Source organism: Doryrhamphus excisus, linkage group LG3 (assembly GCF_037039965.1).
Source record: "Doryrhamphus excisus strain RoL-2023G ecotype Guam linkage group LG3, RoL_Dexc_Guam_v1.1, whole genome shotgun sequence".
In the NCBI taxonomy this organism is placed as follows: domain Eukaryota; kingdom Metazoa; phylum Chordata; class Actinopteri; order Syngnathiformes; family Syngnathidae; genus Doryrhamphus; species Doryrhamphus excisus.
Window position 1 is genome coordinate 2,137,286 of NC_136359.1, and position 23,712 is coordinate 2,160,997.

At 33.8% G+C, this 23,712-nt stretch overlaps 1 protein-coding gene across 2 annotated transcripts in view; it reads right to left on the bottom strand.

Moving 5' to 3' along the window:
• LOC131127660 (transmembrane protein 132D) overlaps positions 1-23,712 on the bottom strand; it is a 171,986-nt gene that overhangs the window by 20,920 nt on the left and 127,354 nt on the right. For both annotated transcript variants that reach the window (XM_058069759.2, XM_058069760.2), the window contains one exon: positions 17,488-17,674. In XM_058069759.2, coding sequence (XP_057925742.2) covers positions 17,488-17,674 — 187 coding nt within the window. The remainder of the gene's footprint in view (positions 1-17,487; positions 17,675-23,712) is intronic.

Here is a 23,712-nt window from a genome sequence, read left to right on the forward strand (position 1 = left end):
ACTTGCATCATAAAGCTAAGTATTACAGTAATCAGTATGCTGGAGTGTGATTAGACGCTTCCGAGACAGTCAATCTTGATTAGATGGCGTTACGCTTCCAAAGGGGGCATTTTTCGCCCACCATGAGATTACGGTGATTACAGGTTATGGTGGCAGACCCTCTTGTTTGGCGACGGCGGCTTTGCGGGCGTTATTAGACCCAACAGGCCGATAGAGGAATAATCATACAAATATAATAGACAACACTGCTTATATTGCTATATTTATGCTAGTGCTAGATGGGCATTACAGAAAAAAAAATGAGAACTGTTGTTTCTGTGTCTTTAAGACGGAGTCAGCAGGACTTTCTTAAAGGGACGGGACTCATTTGTCGGATTCATGGTGGCAGAAAGGAATAGCCTCCCATGAAATATTACAGTTTGGTCATATCTTACATAATAGATATTTCCCCCTCTGTATCTATAAATACATCCAAGAAGCAGGTGTTGGGAGGTGAGAGGAGGGTGAGGCTAAGAGGGGAGGACATGTGGGAATAAACAGGATTAAAAGCATGACAAAGACAATAAAAAAAAAGCACACAGCGATGAGAGGAGATATCAAGGAAAAGACTCAGCCTGCAGGCTGAAGAGGAGGATGTGTTTACTTGTCTGGAAGATGTGTTTGCATGGAAGGCGTGCTCGTGTGTGTGTGTGTGTGTGTGTGTGTGTGTGTGTGTGTGTGTCGGGGCGGTGATGTGTCGACATCCGCAGATAAAAATCACGTTTGCAATGTCACTATCTTGACTGCAGGCTCAAGCACAAGACAACAAACAACAGTGGACCGTGATGTCAGCGAGTGTCCATAAAAGTCTTCTTTTGAAGACACGCTGATAAAAAATGACAAAAAAAAACAACAAAACATTGATGACGAGATAAAGCACACACACATACACTGTTGGACAAACTGAAAGTACTGCATTGTTACTAGTACTGGACTATCAGGGCATGTAGTATATTCCCAAATGAGGAGGACTTATTTGCTTTTTCCCTAGATTTTTTTGCTGGGACATTTTTTCATCATTTCAAGTTATGACATTTCATGTTGAATAGTTTCATCTTACAGAATTTTATGTTGCAACATTTTGAGTTATGACATTTCATGTTACAACATTTCAAGTTATGACATTTCATGTTACAACATTTCAAGTTATGGTATTTAATGTCGAATAATTTTATCTTACAGCATTTCATGTCGTGACATTTCGAGTTATGACATTTCATGTTGCAATTTCGAGTTATGACATTTCATGTTGCAATATTTCAAGTTATGGCATTTCATGTTGAATAATTTCATCTTACAGCATTTTATGTCGCGACATTTTGAGTTATGACATTTCATATTGCAACATTTCAAGTTATGGTATTTAATGTCGAATAATTTTATCTTACAGCATTTCATGTCGTGACATTTCGAGTTATGACATTTCATGTTGCAACATTTTGAGTTATGACATTTCATGTTGAATAATTTCATCTTACAACATTTCATGTTGCGACATTTGGAGTTATGGTATTTCATGTTGAATGATTTCATCTTACAGCATTTCATGTTGCAACATTTCGAGTTATGACATTTCATGTTGAATAATTTCATCTTACAGCATTTCATGTTGAAACATTTTGAGTTATGACATTTCATGTTAAATAATTTCATCTTACAACATTTCATGTTGCGACATTTGGAGTTATGGTATTTCATGTTGAATGATTTCATCTTACAGCATTTCATGTTGCAACATTTCGAGTTATGACATTTCATGTTGTATAATTTCATCTTATGACATTTCATGTTGTGACATTTCGAGTTATGGTATTTTATGTCGAATGATTTCATCTTACACCATTTCATGCTGCAACATTTCGAGTTATGAAATTTCATGTTGCAATATTTCCAGTTATGACATTTCATGTCAAAAAGTTTAATCTTACAGCATTCCATGTTGCAACATTTCGAGTTATGACATTTCATGTTGCGACATTTCAAGTTATGACATTTCATGTTGAATAGTTTCATCTTACAGAATTTTATGTTGCAACATTTTGAGTTATGACATTTCATGTTACAACATTTCAAGTTATGACATTTCATGTTGCAACATTTCAAGTTATGGCATTTCATGTTGAATAATTTCATCTTACAGCATTTTATGTCGCAACATTTCGAGTTGACATTTCATGTCGCAACATTTCAAGTTATGACATTTCATGTTGAAGTTGAATAATTTCATCTTACGACATTTCATGTTGCGACATTTCGAGTTATGGTATTTCATGTTGAATGATTTCATCTTACATCATTTCATGCTGCAACATTTTGAGTTATGACATTTCATGTTACAACATTTCAAGTTATGACATTTCATGTTGCAACATTTCAAGTTATGGCATTTCATGTTGAATAATTTCATCTTACAGCATTTTATGTTGCAACATTTGGAGTTATGACATTTCATGTTGCAACATTTCAAGTTATGGTATTTAATGTTGAATAATTTCATCTTACAGCATTTCATGTCGTGACATTTTGAGTTATGACATTTCATGTTGCAATTTCGAGTTATGACATTTCATGTTGCAACCATTCATGTTATGACTTCATGTTGCAACATTTCGAGTTGTGACATTTCATGTTGAATAATTTCATCTTACAGCAGTTCATGTTGAAACATTTCGAGTTATGACATTTCATGTTAAATAATTTCATCTTACAACATTTCATGTTGCGACATTTGGAGTTATGGTATTTCATGTTGAATGATTTCATCTTACAGCATTTCATGTTGCAACATTTCGAGTTGTGACATTTCATGTTGAATAATTTCATCTTACAGCAGTTCATGTTGAAACATTTCGAGTTATGACATTTCATGTTAAATAATTTCATCTTACAACATTTCATGTTGCGACATTTGGAGTTATGGTATTTCATGTTGAATGATTTCATCTTACAGCATTTCATGTTGCAACATTTCGAGTTATGACATTTCATGTTGAATAATTTGATCTTATGACATTTCATGTTGTGACATTTCGAGTTATGGTATTTTATGTTGAATGATTTCATCTTACACCATTTCATGCTGCAACATTTCGAGTTATGACATTTCATGTTGCAATATTTCCAGTTATGACATTTCATGTCAAAAAGTTTCATCTTACAGCATTTCATGTTGCGACATTTCAAGTTATGACATTTTATGTTGAATAGTTTCATCTTACAGAATTTCATGTTGCAACATTTCAAGTTACGACATTTCATGTAGCAACATTTCGAGTTATGACATTTCATGTTGCGACCTTTCAAGTTATGACATTTCATGTTGAATAGTTTCATCTTACAGAATTTCATGTTGCAACATTTCAAGTTACGACATTGCATGTTGCAACATTTCGAGTTATGACATTTCATGTTGAATAGTTTCATCTCACATTTTGAGTTATGATATTTCATGTTGCAACATTTCAAGTTATGGCATTTCATGTGGAAAAGTTTCATCTTACAGAATTTCATGTCGCAACATTTCGAGTTATGACATTTCTTGTTGCAACTATTCATGTTATGGCATTTCATGTTGTAATATTTTAATACTTCATGTTATGTCCTTTGTTACATGTCATGTTACAGCCTTTCGTGTTACAGCAGTCTGTTAGCGTTACATTTTAAGACGTTTCATGTTACAATATTTTGCCTTTCTTGCATGACGTTGGTGTTTATTTCGGTATGGTGCCGCGTGTTTAGCCAGGAAAATGAAACTATTGATGGATTTAGTGAGTGCGGCTGTATTTCAGTCCAACACGTGTCAATAATGCATTATTCATCACTTTCATTTTTAGATCATAAAGATAGTATATGACGTACAAGAAGACAAAAAGTGGGTGATAAAAGTCAGCTATTAAATGATGTTTTGTCACATAACTGCCAGGCATTTTTTAATAGTCGCTTTTTTTTATTCATTTGCGTGATTTACTGTCAATTTACGCACTTCTTCTACTGCTCCGATTTGCCGCCGGATGGAAATAATAAATAATAATAATAATAATAATAATAAAGACAACAATGAAAGTGCATGGATGGGACACACACACACATGTGAGGCGCCTCATGCATGTTAGCGTTAGCATGTTGCTTATTGCACGACACGCCCTTAACGAACGAGTGTTTAGGGTCACTTCAAGTGGTAAATTAATTCATGCACGTGCACCACCCCCCCACCCCCGGGACACAATATTAGGTACTTTACCTTTACACCGCATGTCTTTTTATGTATTTGATGTGTGTGTGTGTGTGTGTGTGTGTGTCAGGGGCGCAGCTGTGGAATGAAAATTGGCTAAAGGCACTTTAGTCACAATTTATACGGCGCCCATTAAACGCATCACGAGTGTATCGCAGCAGCCGATGCGCATGCATTAGCGTGCACGTGTGCGCGTGCGCGATGCGGGTGACTGTTTTCCATTTAAGTGCCCCGAATGTGTCGTGCGAGCTGGCTAGCCCCGCCCACTTTACTGCCGGGTATTCTATTGAAGGAAATGGAGCATCGGAATGAAACGCTCCGGAGGTCATTGGCTATTTAAGCAACATTTTCAAGGAAACCACGCCCCCAAGTCACGGTATTATAGCTCGTCACGCGTGGCCTTTTCTTGCCTTTTCTTGTTTTGTTGTTTTTTTTTTACACTTTTTTAGTAAAAAAAATCATATATTTTATAATTTTTTTCATAATATTATTATTTTTTTAATTTTTAAAAATGTGATATTTGTTTTTAATAATGTGGTAATAATTTACAAACGTGTGACAATGCAGGTGTAATATAAAATGCACAGCATACGTACGTAGGTGTACCACTATAATAAAAAAAATAAAAAACACTGATGTATGTTTTTATGCTTCACTTTAATAATTAATTAATATTTGTATTAATGCATGTATATTTATTTATAATATTATACTATTTATTTATTATTTTATTTTAATTATTTTGTTTAATAAAATTGACAAATATAGGTCATGTAAAGAATATAATAAAAAATAAAAAATATTATTTATTATTTGACACATTTCTATTTATTTTTAACTTGAAATTATTATATATTTTTTTAAATTTAGTAATATGTTGTTTTTATGCTTCACTGATAAGGATTTTTAAAATTTAGTTTATATTTTTTATTAATGTATGTATATTTATATTTATTTATAATAAGTAAACTATTTATTTTTATTGATTTAATTGATTTTTAATTATTTTGTTTAATAGAATTGACAAATATAGGTATTATAAAGTTATTTATCTAATTAATATTATTTATTATTTTACCAATTTCTATTTAATTTTTAACTTAAAATTATTATAATTATTTTACATTTGGTAATATGGTAATGTTTTTATGCTTCACTGATAATGATTTTTAAAATTTCATAAATATTTTTATTAATGAAGGAATATTTATATTTATTTATAATATTTATACCATTTATTTGTATTGATTTTTTTAAATTGATTTTTAATTATTTTGTTTAATAGAATTGACTTTTTCACGCTACGGTATACGTACAGTTTGAGGTCTGCATGGCTAAACAAACGTCTTAACAAATAAAGTTTTTGTTCAAGTGGAAATAAACTGGACTTGAGTGCTTATTGGGATTCAGCAGAAGCGCCGCCACCGCCACCGCCACCGCCGCCGCCACCGCCGCTCGAGTCGATGGTGTTTACTGAAGGAATTCCAAAGTGTCCTTCTGCCGTGTAAACAGCCGTGGCATCATCAGCATCACACTGCGTCCAAATGTGTTTACCACAACAACGTCTTTGTTTGTGCCAATGAGAGAATGACAGGGATTGTTCAACGCCGCGGGAATGGCTGAATAACCGGCAATGCAATTTCAGCGGCGATATTGCCTGATAATTGCTATGTCTGACGCATGTATTATATATTCATAATATAACCAGGAATGGACATAAACATCATTAAGCCTTTGAAATTAATTTGATGGGAAATAATTGGGTAAAAAAAACAAAAAACTTTATTCTCATCATATTACCGTGACAGCGTCTTTCCATTAAAATGACATTTTTTTTAAGTATGAAGGAAAAACAGATTTTGCATTCAAGTGAGAGGAGAGATTATCTGAATAATTAATAAAAATATATTTGAAAAAGTTAACGAAAGAAAATGCCCAGTTATTATTTTTTAATTTAAATTTTAATTTAATTAAATTGGTCATTATAAAATATTATTATTATTATAAAAAATATTATTATTATTTTAATATGAAGTCAAATACAAATATGAGGCATTCAAAGGTTTTGCATTCAAGTAATAAAAATATATTTGAAAAAGTTAACAAAAGAAAATGCAGTTATTATTTTTTTTAATTATTTTTATTTTTATTATTATAAAAAATATTATTATTATTATAAAAAACATTATTATATTATTATTTTTTAAATTACTTGATTTCAACTAATTTATTGAGACAGCTGACCTTAACCTATCCATTTTGTTTCCCAGCCATTAAATTGCATTTTAATCACGGTTGTGCAAGTGTAAAAAGAAGTTCAGCATTACATGATGTGTGGGCGCCTGTGTTATTTTGATTATTATTATTGTTTGTATTATTTTGTAATGATTACATGATATTTGGAGTATTTATACAAAATGTAACAGTTTACGATGCAAATATGAATTGTATGCTATTTTTCTATCATATTTTAGATAATAATATATATTGTATATTATTGTGGACATATAAATACAAGATCGAATAATTAATAATCATCATAATAATTTAATAATAATTTTAAAATTAATTAAAATTAAAATTAAAATTAAAATTAAAATTAAAATTAAAATTAAAATTAAAATTAAAATTAAAATTAAAATTAAAATTAAAATTAAAATTAAAATTAAAATTAAAATTCATAAAAAAATGAATACATAATTAATTTTATTTTTTTATTTCCTTTAATTTTTATTTCCTTCCTGTGCCCCGCCCCACTTTTATTCACGTTTTAACTGTGTATAAACGAATGAATGTTGCATTTTAACGTATCTTTTACTCTGTTTTTATTCAACTCCATTTTCTGTAAAGTGTCTTTGAGTATTTTGAAAAGCGCTATACAAATAAAAAATTATTATTATTATTATTATAAAAAATAATCAAAAATATTCAAATAAATAAAGTCCAATTACTAACCCAGAAACATGACTTAGGACACCTGAAGGCTGGCAATACTGTGGCTTTGCGGTGTTTTTAGCGGTATCACTTGGTTCGCTACGAAGTATTTATACTCACACCTTTTCCTCTCTGTCCACAAAAACCAAAGAAAAAGCCAAACACTCTTGGAATTAATCCTTCAGGGGCTGAAGTGAGTGAAAGAATTAGGACCCAAGTGTGTGTGTGTGTGTGTGTGTGTGTGTGATGTAAGGGATAAACGGCTATTATCACAATGACAATGTTCATTACAGTCAGATTATTAAGCCTGGGGCTCATTTATTTGGGGTGCGTGTGATGACATGGACTTGTTGGAGAGAGTAATTACTTGGAGCAAACACGGCAGTGCTGCTCGCGATGGGAACGACTTTCGTTTAAGCCTCGTCTTGTCAACACGATGAAGAAAATTAGAGCGGAGGTAACGTTGCTGCGATGTAAAACGACTGTACAATAACAAACGGTGTTTATCTCATTAAAAGTGGTCATTATTATTATTATTTTTTTGTATTGGATCTCATTAGTCAGTGTACCTAATGAAGTGTCACGCTGAGGTAAAACAAGACATTAAATCCACGTTGAAATATCTCAAGTCGCGCTTTGCCGAGCTGCACATAAAAGTCAGAGTGAACTTTAAAACTTTGATATTTGATGACACGAGCAAAGCGGGCAAAATGTCTGAAACGACAAAAAAAAAAAAAACGACGTGAGACGCCTACAAAGTCAGGCTCCAAAAAAAAAAAAAAAAAAGAATAGAAAATGAAGTCGGGAGCGAGTCCACGGTTGGAGTGGCGTCAGTGAAGATATGATGTGCTGTGATATGAGGCCAGGCGTCACGACGCCATGTTCTGACAACGATAACGTACGCGCACGAAATGTACGGCAAATACGATAAAATTCACTTTGATAACTTACTTGGATAAATCATGCTGTTTCGTCGTTAAATACGGTCTATTTTTAGTCAAAAATTTATTATTATTATTATTAACCGTGATAAATGAGGGAGGGAATTAATACATGGTCAGGTCTGGAACCAATTAACCGTGATAAATGAGGGGATGGATTAATAAATGGTCAGGTCTGGAACAATTAACCGTGATAAATGAGGGAAGGGGATAATACATGGTCAGGAACCAATTAACCGTGATAAATGAGGGAGGGGGGTTAATAAACGGTCAAATTCGGAACCGGGTCTGGAACAATTAACCGTGATAAATGAGGGATGTGGCTTAATACATGGTCATTAACAAATTGACCGTGATAAATGAGGGAGGGTGCTTAATACATGGTTAGATCTGAACCAAATAACCGTGATAAATGAGGGGATAATACATGGTCAGGAACCAATTAACCGTGATAAATGAGGGAGGGGGATTAATAAACGGTCAAATTCGGAACCGGGTCTGGAACAATTAACCATGATAAATGAGGGATGTGGCTTTTAATACATGGTCATTAACAAATTGACCGTGATAAATGAGGGAGGGTGCTTAATACATGGTTAGATCTGAACCAAATAACCGTGATAAATGAGGGGATAATACATGGTCAGGAACCAATTAACCGTGATAAATGAGGGAGGGGGATTAATAAACGGTCAAATTCGGAACCGGGTCTGGAACAATTAACCGTGATAAATGAGGGATGTGGCTTAATACATGGTCATTAACAAATTGACCGTGATAAATGAGGGAGGGTGCTTAATACATGGTTAGATCTGAACCAAATAACCGTGATAAATGAGGGGATAATACATGGTCAGGAACCAATTAACCGTGATAAATGAGGGAGGGGGGTTAATAAACGGTCAAATTCGGAACCGGGTCTGGAACAATTAACCATGATAAATGAGGGATGTGGCTTTTAATACATGGTCATTAACAAATTGACCGTGATAAATGAGGGAGGGTGCTTAATACATGGTTAGATCTGAACCAAATAACCGTGATAAATGAGGGGATAATACATGGTCAGGAACCAATTAACCGTGATAAATGAGGGAAGGGGGATTAATACATGCTTAGATCTGAACCAAATAACCATGATAAATGAGGGATGTGGCTTTTAATACATGGTCATTAACAAATTGATAAATGAGGGAGGGTGCTTAATACATGGTTAGATCTGAACCAAATAACCGTGATAAATGAGGGGGATAATACATGATCAGGAACCAATTAACCGTGATAAATGAGGGATGGGGATTAATACACTATCAGATCTGGAACCAATTAACCGTGATAAATGAGGGATGGGGATTAATACATGGTCATTAACAAATTGACCGTGATAAATGAGGGAAGGGGGATTAATACATGCTTAGATCTGAACCAAATAACTGTGATAAATGAGGGGGATAATACATGATCAGGAACCAATTAACCGTGATAAATGAGGGATGGGGATTAATACACTATCAGATCTGGAACCAATTAACCGTGATAAATGAGGGATGGGGTTTAATACATGGTCATTAACAAATTGACCGTGATAAATGAGGGAAGGGGATTAATACATGCTTAGATCTGAACCAAATAACTGTGATAAATGAGGGGGATAATACATGATCAGAACCAATTAACCGTGATAAATGAGGGATGGGGATTAATACACGATCAGATCTGGAACCAATTAACCGTGATAAATGAGGGAAGGGGGATTAATACATGGCCAGGTCTGGAACCAATTAACCAAGAAAAAAATATATATATTGTATATTATTGTGGACATATAAATACAAGATTAAATAATTAAAAATAAAAATAAAAATAAAAATAAAAATAAAAATAAAAATAAAAATAAAAATAAAAATAAAAATAAAAATAAAAATAAAAATTGAAATTAAATGTGAAAAAGTATATTTTAGATAATACTATATAATGTATATTATTGTGCACATATAAATACAAGATAAAATAATTAAAATTAAAATTAAAATTAAAATTAAAATTAAAATTAAAATTAAAATTAAAATTAAAATTAAAATTAAAATTAAAATTAAAATTAAAATTAAAATTAAAATTAAAATTAAAATTAAAATTAAAAGTAAAATTAAAATTAAAATTAAAATTTGTAGAATATAGAATCTATGGCGTTACAAATAGGGTGACTCTTCTCCCACATACCCAGAATTAGTTCCACACTGATAAAAAGTGCAATCCTGGCGGGGGCGGGGGGGCTTTGTGTCCCATTTAAAGTGGGACAAATGCCGTTTCCTCGTTTCAGGAGAAGACAACTTTGCATTGGTCACTTATATACCCCCCCCACACCCCCCCAATGTAGTGTAGTGTACTTCTTCTGTGGTCCTGTTCTTGTTGACTAATTGGCTCGAGGCAGCCGCTTGCTATGGAAATCAACCCTCAGCCCGGGACACGGGCGCCTCTCGGTGCCCCACATAGTCTCCCACCTTGTAAAAGTGTCACATGTGCTGATTAATTGGGGGCGTCGCTGGCAGGTAACAAGCAAATACGGCAACCGGCGAAGACCAGGATGCTTTGGAGAAGCGTCGTTATCGTCCGATGGCGTTTCTTAGACCAATTCATCAAAGTGATCAATGCTAAAATTACATACTTTGGCTTTTAGACATAATGGGGCCTCCAAATTCACCATGGGACCAACCTTAGACGGATCAACGAAACGGGAATTGGATCCGGCTTGTTCTCAATCTTCATTTAGTCAAAGACAAGTTAAATGACGGAATCCGTCTTCTTTAGAATGGACGCCAATGCGAGACCAGGTATTGTACAACCTCTGTGACAAGTGTAAAAAGAAGTTCAGCATTACATAATGGGGGGGGGGGCACTTGTGTTATTTTGATTATTATTATTGTATTATTTTGTAATGATTACATGACATTTGGAGTATTTATACAAAATGTAATAGTTTATGATGCAAATATGAAAAAGTAAAAATAGTAGTATATACTGACTATCATATTTTAGATAATACTATATATTGTATATTATTGAGGACATATGTATTAATACAAGATAAAATAATTAATAATCATCACAATAATTTGATAATAATTTTAAAATAAATAAAAATATAAATATAAATACAAGATGAAATAATTAATAATCATCATAATAATTTAATAATAGTTTTAAAATTAATAAAAATAAATATATAAATACAAGATAAAATAACTAATAGTCATCATAATAATTTAATAATAATTTTTTAAAATAAATAAAAATTAAATTATAAATGCAAGATAAAATATTTAATAATCATCATGATAATGTAATAATAATTTAATAATTAATAAAAATATAAATATAAATACAAGATAAGATAATTAATAATCATCATAATAATTTAATAATAATTTTAAAATAAATAAAAATAAAATAAAAATAAAAATAAAAATAAAAATAAAAATAAAAATAAAAATAAAAATAAAAATAAAAATAAAAATAAAAATAAAAATAAAAATAAAAATAAAAATAAAAATAAAAATAAAAATGAGGGAATGGGGATTAATACATGCTTAGATCTTAACCAATTAACCGTGATAAATGAGGGAGGGGGATTAATACACGATCAGATCTGGAACCAATTAACCGTGATAAATGAGGGAAGGGGGATTAATACATGGCCAGGTCTGGAACCAATTAACCAAGAAAAAGTATCATATTTTAGATAATACTATATATTGTATATTATTGTGGACATATAAATACAAGATTAAATCATTAATATAAAAATAAAAATAAAAATAAAAATAAAAATAAAAATAAAAATAAAAATAAAAATAAAAATAAAAATAAAAATAAAAATTAAAAAATAAAAATAAAAATAAAAATAAAAATAAAAATAAAAATAAAAATAAAAATAAAAATAAAAATAAAAATAAAAATAAAAATGAGGGAATGGGGATTAATACATGCTTAGATCTTAACCAAATAACTGTGATAAATGAGGGGGATAATACATGGTCAGGAACCAATTAACCGTGATAAATGAGGGAGGGGGATTAATACACGATCAGATCTGGAACCAATTAACCGTGATAAATGAGGGAAGGGGGATTAATACATGGCCAGGTCTGGAACCAATTAACCAAGAAAAAGTATCATATTTTAGATAATACTATATATTGTATATTATTGTGGACATATAAATACAAGATTAAATCATAAAAATAAAAATAAAAATAAAAATAAAAATAAAAATAAAAATAAAAATAAAAATAAAAATAAAAATAAAAATAAAAATAAAAATAAAAATAAAAATAAAAATAAAAATAAAAAATAAAAATAAAAATAAAAATAAAAATCAGCTGAGACGGACAGAGCATTTACCATTCATGCAGAATAAACCTACGCAGTACGGCCAAGGCAACCGATATAAAGACAGCCTGAAGTCTAATCTTACGAGATACGGCATTGATGCAGACAACAGGGAAAAGTCAGTCGCATCGTAACGGTCTGGAGGTTAGGACGCCGACAGGAGAAGACAGAAAAAGAAAGAACTTGTTCCACCGGGGAAGACTACATGGCCAGTCTGGCAAGGACTTGCAAATCAAGGGTTGGCCTTGGGAGTCACCTTCGAGTGAATAAATAGGAGCAAAAAAGTACAAGATACTTGCTGAAATTTGTCAGACAACGACTTCTCCATCTTCAATCTGTACATTTTTTGTCTATTAGCAGAATGACACAAAGTAAATTCCACATTTGTTCATTTGCGCCTAGCATTGAAGCAAAAGAGAAGCCGCGGACTAAATAAAAGATAGCCAAGAACAGCGGAGTGGCCTCGGCGGGCCTGTGGGAGGCCTTCGCCGCGACGAGGGCACTTCTACTTTTACCAGCGGGAGCAGGAGAGGATGTGTAATGGCGCTCGCTGGAGACATCACATAACGTTATTACCGATCCAATTGAGCCGCTGAAACACACCGCATCCTTCCCTGGCCTGTCCAAGTGCCGCTGCTCTTTATCATCCATTTCAAGCCATTATCGGGTTTTATCCTCGGAAAACATCGCTTGATTCATTTCAACAACCCTTCTTCTGTTTCTTTAGGAAAAATATCTCCGTCCTCTCGCAACCTTTCCTCAAAAAGATGAAACGATTATTTCTGCCCCGCCCCCGGACCAGAGACAAATTATGGTGATGGTTTTATTTCATTTGAACATGCATTAGATCACAATTGAGTACATCCCAGTTCCACATGTCCAAAAGGAGTAGGAAGAAGCAAAGCTTATTAAATCCTACCCCATCATTTGGTACTTTTATAATCAGTAACTGTTACATTTGTTCACTTCCTGCTTTCCTAATAGTTTAGATTATTTTAAAAATTAAAATTAAAATTAAAATTAAAATTAAAATTAAAATTAAAATTAAAATTAAAATTAAAATTAAAATTAAAATTAAAATTAAAATTAAAATTAAAATTAAAATTAAAATTAAAATTAAAATTAAAATTTTTAGTCACGTACCGAAGTACGAGGTGATATGACCATACAATGACATAATGGGTACCATAGTAACTGTTACATTTGTTCACTTCCTGCTATCCTAATATAATTTAAGTTTATTTTTTTTAATTAATTTTAATTTTTTAGTCACGTACCGAAGTACAAGGTGATATGAACATACAATGACATAATGGGTACCATAGTAACTGTTACATTTATTCACTTCCTGCTTTCCTAATGTATTTTAATTTTAATTTTAATTTTAATTTTAATTTTAATTTTAATTTTAATTTTAATTTTAATTTTAATTTTAATTTTAATTTTAATTTTAATTTTAATTTTAATTTTAATTTTTTTATCTTGTATTTATATGTGCACAATAATATACATTATATAGTATTATCTAAAATATACTTTTTCATATTTCATTTCAATTTCAATTTCAATTTTTATTTTTATTTTTATTTTTATTTTTATTTTTATTTTTATTTTTATTTTTATTTTTATTTTTATTTTTATTTTTATTTTTATTTTTATTTTTATTTTTATTTTTACCATAGTAACTGTTACATTTGTTCACTTCCTGCTATCCTAATATAATTTAAGTTTATTTTTTTTAATTAATTTTAATTTTTAGTCACGTACCGAAGTACGAGGTGATATGACCATCCAATCCAAATTTGTTCACTTCCTGCTTTCCTAATTTAAGTTTTTTTTTTTTATTAATTTTGATTTTAATTCCGACATATGAACGAACGGACAGATGGAGAGCCGGATTGATCAAGGACAGGATGAGTGCCAATACTAAAAAAGATGATGGAATATATGATGAATACAGGAGATGCTGGATCACCGGAATGACGGAAAGATGTGTGATGATGCTCCGTGAATTCCGGGTATTATCCATATGTATACGCTCAACATGAACACCGGTGGTCCGAACGGATCACAGACGAGGAACCATTCATGGCGGTGATTGTTCTTTAAAAGCAGAGCCGGCCTCTTCCCGGCATTCCCGCGGCTTTGAAAGCCTCTAAAATGCTGCTGCCGCTCTCTCAAAGTGTGCCAGGGAGGCAAAGGCCCGCAACAAAATTGGGTTTTCTCACCAGGGCTTTGCTGTCTGAAGGAGAGGCCATCAGGCCAGATTAGCTCAGCGCTAATGGAACTAGCAGACTTTTGGAAAAAAAAAAAAAAGCATCCACGGATGCTGGGTTTCTTTTAACGCCGGGTTTCAACTTTGCTTTTTGGCCTGGCACAAGGAAGCGTCTGTTTGGAGTGCGGAAAGATAGCGATTAATTTGGTCTGATTGGAAATGTTACATCAATACGTGCGCATCTCGTCTTCCATCTTTTTGTGTGTCGTCTTTGAAGCTTCACAAGCAGGAAGATGAAAACATGGCGACCTTTACAGCTTTGACCGAAGAACATGATGGACTGGGGACGCACGCCAACGATGGAGGAGAGCGATAGAGACGGAAGAGAGAGCAACGGTTTTGGGGGTAGAAGAAGAAGAAAAGCCAAGAGGCTTAAAAGTAGAGAGGAAGTGGGTTGTGGAGGCTACGGATGGAAAAGGACAAAGCACGGGATTTCCTGTGGGTGGAGGAAGTGGATAATCCAGGGATGGAGGAAGATGGTGAGTAAGTGTTAAGGGAGGGAGGACAGGTGAAAGATGGAGTAAGTGAAGGCTGAGAACAGAGAACAGTAACAGTAATGGAGGAGTATGATGATCTAGGGATGGAGGACAATATTTAGTATACAGGAAGTAGACAAGCTTGAGATAGAGGGGGAAGAGGAAAGGACAATAATGGAGGAAATGCAAGGATAAGATGGATAAGGCATGGAGGAAAGGGATAATCTAGGGATGGAGGACAATGATGATCTAGGGATGGAGGACAATATTCAAGATGCACGCAGTAAACAAGCAAAAGATAGAGGGAGAAGAAGAAAGGACAAGAATGGAGGAAATGCAAGGGAAAGATGGATGAAGGATGGAGGAAAGGGATAATCTAAGGATGGAGGGCTATGATGATCTAGGGATGGAGCACTACAATAATCCTGATGATCTAGGGATGGAGGACAATATTTAGTATACAGGAAGTAGACAAGCTAAAGATAGAGGGAGAAGAGGAAAGGACAATAATGGAGGAAATGCAAGGATAAGATGGATAAGGCATGGAGGAAAGGGATAATCTAGGGATGGAGGACAATGATGATCTAGGGATGGAGGACAATATTCAAGATCCACGCAGTAAACAAGCAAAAGATAGAGGGAGAAGAAGAAAGGACAAGAATGGAGGAAATGCAAGGGAAAGATGATGAAGGATGGAGGAAAGGGATAATCTAGGGATGGAGGGCTATGATGATCTAGGGATGGAGGACACTATTTAGGATGCAGGAAGTAAACAAGCAAAAGATAAAGGGAGAAGAAGAAAGGACAAGAATGGAGGAAATGCAAGGATAAGATGGATAAAGGATGGAGGAAAGGGATAATCTAGGGATGGAGGGCTATGATGATCTAGGGATGGAGGACACTATTTAGGATGCAGGAAGTAAACAAGCAAAAGATAAAGGGAGAAGAAGAAAGGACAAAAATGGAGGAAATGCAAGGGAAAGATGGATGAAGGATGGAGGAAAGGGATAATCTAGGGATGGAGGGCTATGATGATCTAGGGATGAAGCACTACAATAATCCTGATGATCTAGGGATGGAGGACAATATTCAGGATACAGGAAGTGGACAAGCTAAATATAGAGGGAGAAGAGGACAGGACAAAAATGGAGGAAATGCAAAAGAAAGATGGACAAAGGATGGAGGAAATGGTATAATCTAGGGATGGAGGACTATGATGATCTAGGGATGGAGGTCTATGATGATCTAGGAATGGAGGGAGATCTTCAGCACGACGAACGTCGAGGGAGAGAAGAACTGTCCAAGAATTAAGGAAATACAACGAATTGACGGCCAAGGATAGAGTAAATAATCTAGGGATGGAGGACTACAATAATCCTGATGATCTAGGGACGGAGGGCTATGATGATCTAGGGATGGAGGGAGATGTTCAGCACGGAGAACGTGGAGGGAGAGAAAAACGTTACAAGAATGGAGGTAATACATGGGAATGATGGACTAAAGATTGAGGGAATAAATAATCTAAGGATGGAGGACTACAATAATCCTGATGATCTAGGGATGGAGGACAATATTCAGGATACAGGAAGTAGACAAGATAAAGATAGAGGGAGAAGAGGAAGAGACAAAAATGGAGGAAATACAACGGAATGACGGCCAAGGATCGAGGGAATGAATAATCTAGGGATGGAGGACTACAATAATCCTAATGATCTAGGGATGCAGGGCTATGATGATCTAGGGATGCAGGGCTATGATGATCTTGGGATCGAGGGAGACGCTCAGGACTGAGAACATGGAGGGAGAGGAGAACTATCCAAGAATGAAGGAAATACAACGGAATGACGGCCAAGGATCTTGGGAATGAATAATCTAGGGATGGAGGACTACAATAATCCTGATGATCTAGGGATGGAGGACTACAATAATCCTGATGATCTAGGGATGGAGAACTACAATAATCCTGATGATCTAGGGATGGAGGACTACAATAATCCTGATGATCTAGGGATGGAGGACTACAATAATCCTGATGATCTAGGGATGGAGGACTACAATAATCCTGATGATCTAGGGATGGAGGACTACAATAATCCTGATGATCTAGGGATGGAGGACTACAATAATCCTGATGATCTAGGGATGGAGGACTACAATAATCCTGATGATCCAGGCTTAGGACGAAGGAACGCGTTTCCTCACCTGGGCCAGAGGTACGATGCCTTGGATGTCGGCGTTGCTGATGTAAAGGTGAGACACTCTCTCGGAGGAGGGCGGCGCCCCCGACAGATAGTCCACCACCCAGTGCAGCGTTTGGGTCGGCGCCAAGCTGATGACGTTGTCCACCTCAAAGTCCAACTGCATCACCTCGTAGGACGCGCTGTCCAACCTGCCGACACGCACGGATCCATCGGTCATTCATACGTACGTATGTACGTTCCTTATTCATTCATTCATACATCAGTCATTCATTCATATGCACAAACATGACTTACGTAAGAATACGGTGAACCAGGAAGTACTGTCTATGTAAGGTCTCATTCCGTATGCAAAAACACATGACTTATGTAAGAGTACGGTGAACCAGGAAGTACTGTCTATGTATGGTCTCATTCCAAAAACATGACTTATGTAAGAGTATGGTGAACCAGGAAGTACTGTCTATGTAAGGTCTCATTCCATATGCAAAAAAACATGACTTATGTAAGAGTATGGTGAACCAGGAAGTACTGTCTATGTATGGTCTCATTCCAAAAACATGACTTATGTAAGAGTATGGTGAACCAGGAAGTACAGTCTATGTATGGTCTCATTCCAAAAACATGACTTATGTAAGAGTATGGTGAACCAGGAAGTACTGTCTATGTATGGTCTCATTCCATATGCAAAATAAACACGACTTATGTAAGAGTACGGTGAATCAGGAAGTACTGTTTATATATGGTCTCATTCCAAAAACATGACTTATGTAAGAGTATGGTGAACCAGGAAGTACTGTCTGTGTATGACTTATGTAAGAGTACGGTGAACCAGGAAGTAATGTCTATATGTGGTCTCATTCCGAAAACATGACTTATGTAAGAATACCGTGAACCAGGAAGTACAGTCAATGTAAGGTCTCATTCCATATGCAAAAAAACATGACTTATGTAAGAATACCGTGAACCAGGAAGTACAGTCTATGTAAGGTCTCATTCCATATGCAAAAAAACATGACTTATGTAAGAGTACGGTGAACCAGGAAGTACTGTTTATATATGGTCTCATTCCAAAAACATGACTTATGTAAGAGTATGGTGAACCAGGAAGTACTGTCTATGTAAGGTCTCATTCCAAAAACATGACTTATGTAAGAATACCATGAACCAGGAAGTACTGTCTATGTATGGTCTCATTCCATATGCAAAAAAACATGACTTATGTAAGAGTATGGTGAACCAGGAAGTACTGTTTATGTATGGGCTCATTCCAAAAACATGACTTATGTAAGAGTATGGTGAACCAGGAAGTACTGTCTATGTAAGGTCTCATTCCAAAAACATGACTTATGTAAGAATACCGTGAACCAGGAAGTACTGTCTATGTATGGTCTCATTCCATATGCAAAAAAACATGACTTATGTAAGAGTATGGTGAACCAGGAAGTACTGTTTATGTATGGGCTCATTCCAAAAACATGACTTATGTAAGAGTACAGTGAACCAGGAAGTACTGTCTATGTATGGTCTCATTCCAAAAACATGACTTATGTAAGAGTACAGTGAACCAGGAAGTACTGTCTATGTAAGGTCTCATTCCAAAAACATGACTTATGTAAGAGTCGCGGTTGTGGTCAACATCTTTGTTGTTTAGCACCTCTCTGGTGTCAGCTTTACAGATGCCAGGTCTTGGATTGTGCTGCGGCAAGGTTGTTTATGTGCCTACTTCAGGATATACATATATATATATATATATATATATAAGTATATATAATAACAATATATGAATAAATATATAAAATACATGTATATTTGTATAAATGTATATACATTTTCCTAAATGGAATATAAAGATCTCCATGAGTGACATGAACACTGATTCTATTTCTCCAATGGCTAACGGCGCACAGATGTTAGCTAACAGTACAGTCGTTTGGCTTGAAGTACGTCACTGGGAAATAAAAGTACTGCCATGAAATCCTCCTTTTCGATCCCGATATTTTTATTTGTATGTTTCCTTTAGAGCGGCGCAACACGCTACTTGGACGTTTTCACGGTTATTTGCACCCGTGTGACAGTTTCCCTCCCTGGCGGAATCAAACCCGCCAGTCATTATTAATAAGCGGGCCCATTTGGACCCATCACTCATGTCACTTTAGATTTGCTGCAAAGCGGCTGTGGTGAAACTATTTGAATTTTTTTTTTTTTTTTTTTTTTTTTTACCGTGACTTCCTTCATTCTCATTCTTTACGCCACATTAGCGCAACTTTATATTTTTTGTATAATTTTCTGTATTATAACAGCATTGAAATTGATGGAGCCAATTTGCCGAAATGATTATTAGTGGAGCTGCGTTGACTTCACCCTCTTTGCTCTGAGACGATCAGCTCGCAGGCTGCCCATATTAGAAAATATGCTTCTTAACGAGAAAAACACTTTATTTTTCCTCATAATTATCAAACTGACAACTGACTGATGGCTTTTTTTTTTTAGAGCACTTTTAAATTTTAATTGGTTTTCTGTGTTTCAATCGCACGTCTAATGACTCAGAAAATGATCCAGATGATAACGTTTGTTATAGAAATGGACTTCTTCGACTTATTAGCATTGATATTCAGCGTTATGTTTGCAAACTTAGTGTTCTCGGTGCTGTGTGGCCTTTATCTATAATATGATTTTTGGTTATTATGTCATCATATAAAGGTATATTGACAAAACAATAACAGATCCGGAAAGCCCGCATCATGGCTTTTGATTTGAGGTACGACTCAGTGTGGTTTGCGGTGATTTGATGTTTGACCTTGTGACGAGTCAACTTTGACCTGAGGCGAACTCGTTAGGTCACGGTCAATTATAAGTCAATTTCGAAAACCTTCGACTTATCTGCCAAGTTTGGAGATGATGAGGTGCACATTTCAGTAAATATAACATTGTTTTAGTAATAATTAATTTTCCAAGAATTACAACTTTATTTTGTTTTGCTTCTATCTCATAATATGATTTTTAAAAAACAGTTACAAATTTTCTGAATTTTATTTGTTCTTGTAAATATTCTTCTCCTAACGTTGTGATTTTATTACATAATATTTTGACTTTATACATTTTTCCCAAAACTAATTTTCCAAGAATTACAACTTTATTTTGTTTTGCTTCTATCTCATAATATGATTTTTTTTAAAAACTGTACAAATTTTCTGAATTTTATGTGTTCTTGTAAATATTCTTCTCCTAACGTTATGATTTTATTACATAATATTTTGACTTTATACATTTTTCCCCAAGCTAATTTTCCAAGAATTACAAATTTATTTTGTTTTGCTTCTATCTCATAATATGATTAAAAAAAAAACAGTTAAAAATAGGAATTTTAACTCTATTCTACTAAAACAAGATAATTTTTCCTCATAAGATTACTATTTTTTTTAAAATTTGCAATGTTTGTGTTGTTAGAATACCAATTTTTTTTCTGAAAATTTTTATTTTTTTCTTAACTGTTTTCTCAATTTGTGCTATTTTTTTTCAATTGTTCTTGTAAATATTCTTCTCCTAACGTTATGATTTTATTACATAATATTTTGACTTTATACAACTAATTTTCCAAGAATTACAATTTTATTTTGTTTTGCTTCTATCTCATAATATGATTTTTTTAAAAAACAGTTAAAAATAGGAATTTAAATTTTTTCTCATAAGATTACCATTTTTTTCATGTAAATTTGGAATGTTTGTGTTGTTGGAATACCAATTTTTTTCTGAAAATTTTGAATTTTTCTTCTTTTTCTTGCTATTTTTTTCATTTTCTGACTATTTAATTTTTTCTTGTAAATATTATTCTCCTTACGTTATGATTTTTATTACCATAATATTTTGACTTTATACAGCAAATTTTCCAAGAATTACAAATGTATTTTGTTTTGCTTCTATCTCATAATATGATTTTTAAAAAACTGTTAAAAATAGGAATTTCGACTATAACTCTTAACTGTTTTCTCGATTTGTGCTATTTTTTTTTCATTTTATGACTATTTAATTTTTTCTTGTAAATATTCTTCTCCAAACATTATGATTTTATTACATAATATTTTGACTTTATAAAATTTCCCCAAACTAATTTTCCAAGAATTACAAATTTATTTTGTTTTGCTTCTATCTCATAATATGATAAAAAAAACAGTTAAAAACAGGAATTTCAACTCTAACTCTTAACTGTTTTCTCGATTTGTGCTATTTTTTTTTCATTTTCTGACTATTTAATTTTTTCTTGTAAATATTCTTCTCCTAATGTTATGATTTTATTACCATAATATTTGGACTTTTTCCGTAATATTAGCACTTTTTCCCCCCGCACAAATTTTTCAAAAATTACAAAAATTTTCCTGGTTGGTGCGTTTGACATTGCTGTGACCTTGAACTTTGACTTTTGACTTAGTCCTTGATGCTTTGACATATAAAAAACTCTGAAAGCATCCCATATATTGTTAATAGCAAATATTTTGGTGCTGATCTTTGATGAAAAACAAAGATGGCCTTCTTTTTCTCAACACACACACACACACACACACACACACACACACACACACTCTCACAAAACACACTCAGCTGTCAGAGTTATCCAAGAAAAAGAACAGGAGGTAAAATGACGCCAGGCGGAACCACAAGTTGACAAGAGTGTGTACATGTGTGTGCATGTGTGTGTGTGTGTGTGTGTGTGTGTGCAACACAACCAGGCCTCCTGTCACTTTGTGCTAACACAACCCTTAAAGTGTGTCAGTGTTGTCGACAGTGTTACACACACGTGTTGGGTCAGTGTAACGTACCTGAACAGTTGGGTGGGGGGTACCATGGCTTTAAAAAAAAAAAAAAGCTCGGCTTGTGTTTCCATGGTAACAGGGCGAGGGGGGGGGGCTTGTGAAAAATCGGGTATCTAAACATGGTAGATTAGTGGAATGTTAAATGTGATGTAAATATTGTACATTAGCCATTAACATGACATATACAGCGTCAGGCAAAAATTTGTAGGTTAACTAAAAGGCAAATAAAGTAAAGTAAAAAAATTAATTTTCAAAAAGTACACACAATGCCGGTCCAATTCATGGCAGCAACTGAAACAGAAACCAAAAACAATATCATTATAAAGAAACAAAAATGGCATTCTATGTACTTTACTTTTGTACTTTTACTTTATTTGCCTTTTATTTAACCTACAAATGTGTAAGATCATTTTTGTATTTGTCATCGTGAATATATGGAAGATATGTTCAATATCTGGTTAGGGGTGGCTGATATCAGCATAAAAATTGTGATATCGGTATCAGATTTTTCCCGATATGTCATGTTACACATATCGATATCGGAAAGTCAGAGTTTTATCGATTTTCGGCAAAAAAGCCAATATCGGAAAATTCCTACATATGATGTAAATATGATATATTAGCCCGTGTTATTACATTAACATGACATTAACATGACAAAAACAAAGTCAGGCAAAAAATGATATGATACATTTGTAGGTTAAATAAAAGGCAAATAAAGTAAAGTAAAAAAAATGTTAATTTTCAAAAAGTACACACAATGCCGGTCCAATTCATGGCAGCAACTGAAACAGAAACCAAAAACAATATCATTATAAAGAAACAAAAATGGCATTGTATGTACTTTACTTTTGTACTTTTACTTTTACTTTATTTGCCTTTTATTTAACCTACAAATGTGTCAGATCATCTGGTTAAGGATGGCCGATATCAGCGTAAAAATTGTGATATCGGTATCAGATTTTTCTCGATATGTCATGCTACACATATCGATATCGATATCGGAAAGTCAGAGTTTTATCGATTTTCGTCAAAAAAGCTAATATCGGAAAATCGTTACATGTGATGTAACTATGATATATTAGAGGTACAGTACATATACAATACAGTACATTGGGGGTACACTATATATGGTACATGAAATATACTACATGTTAGAGGTACTGTAGATGTTAGATGTGTATGGGGGGGTTGGGGGGGGTAATTGCCTATTCTCTTTTAAAGCACTTGTCTTATTGCACATCAGGCATTCTCTCACATGCAACCCCCCCCCCACCGAGAGGCCAAAAACACAACACACTTTACACCACACACAAGCCCCGCCCACTGCCGCCCCCCCCCATACACACGCCGGGCTCCCCCGACATGCAACATGCAAATGCTTTTAGGAATAGGCTCAGCGAGGGGGACGACAAGTG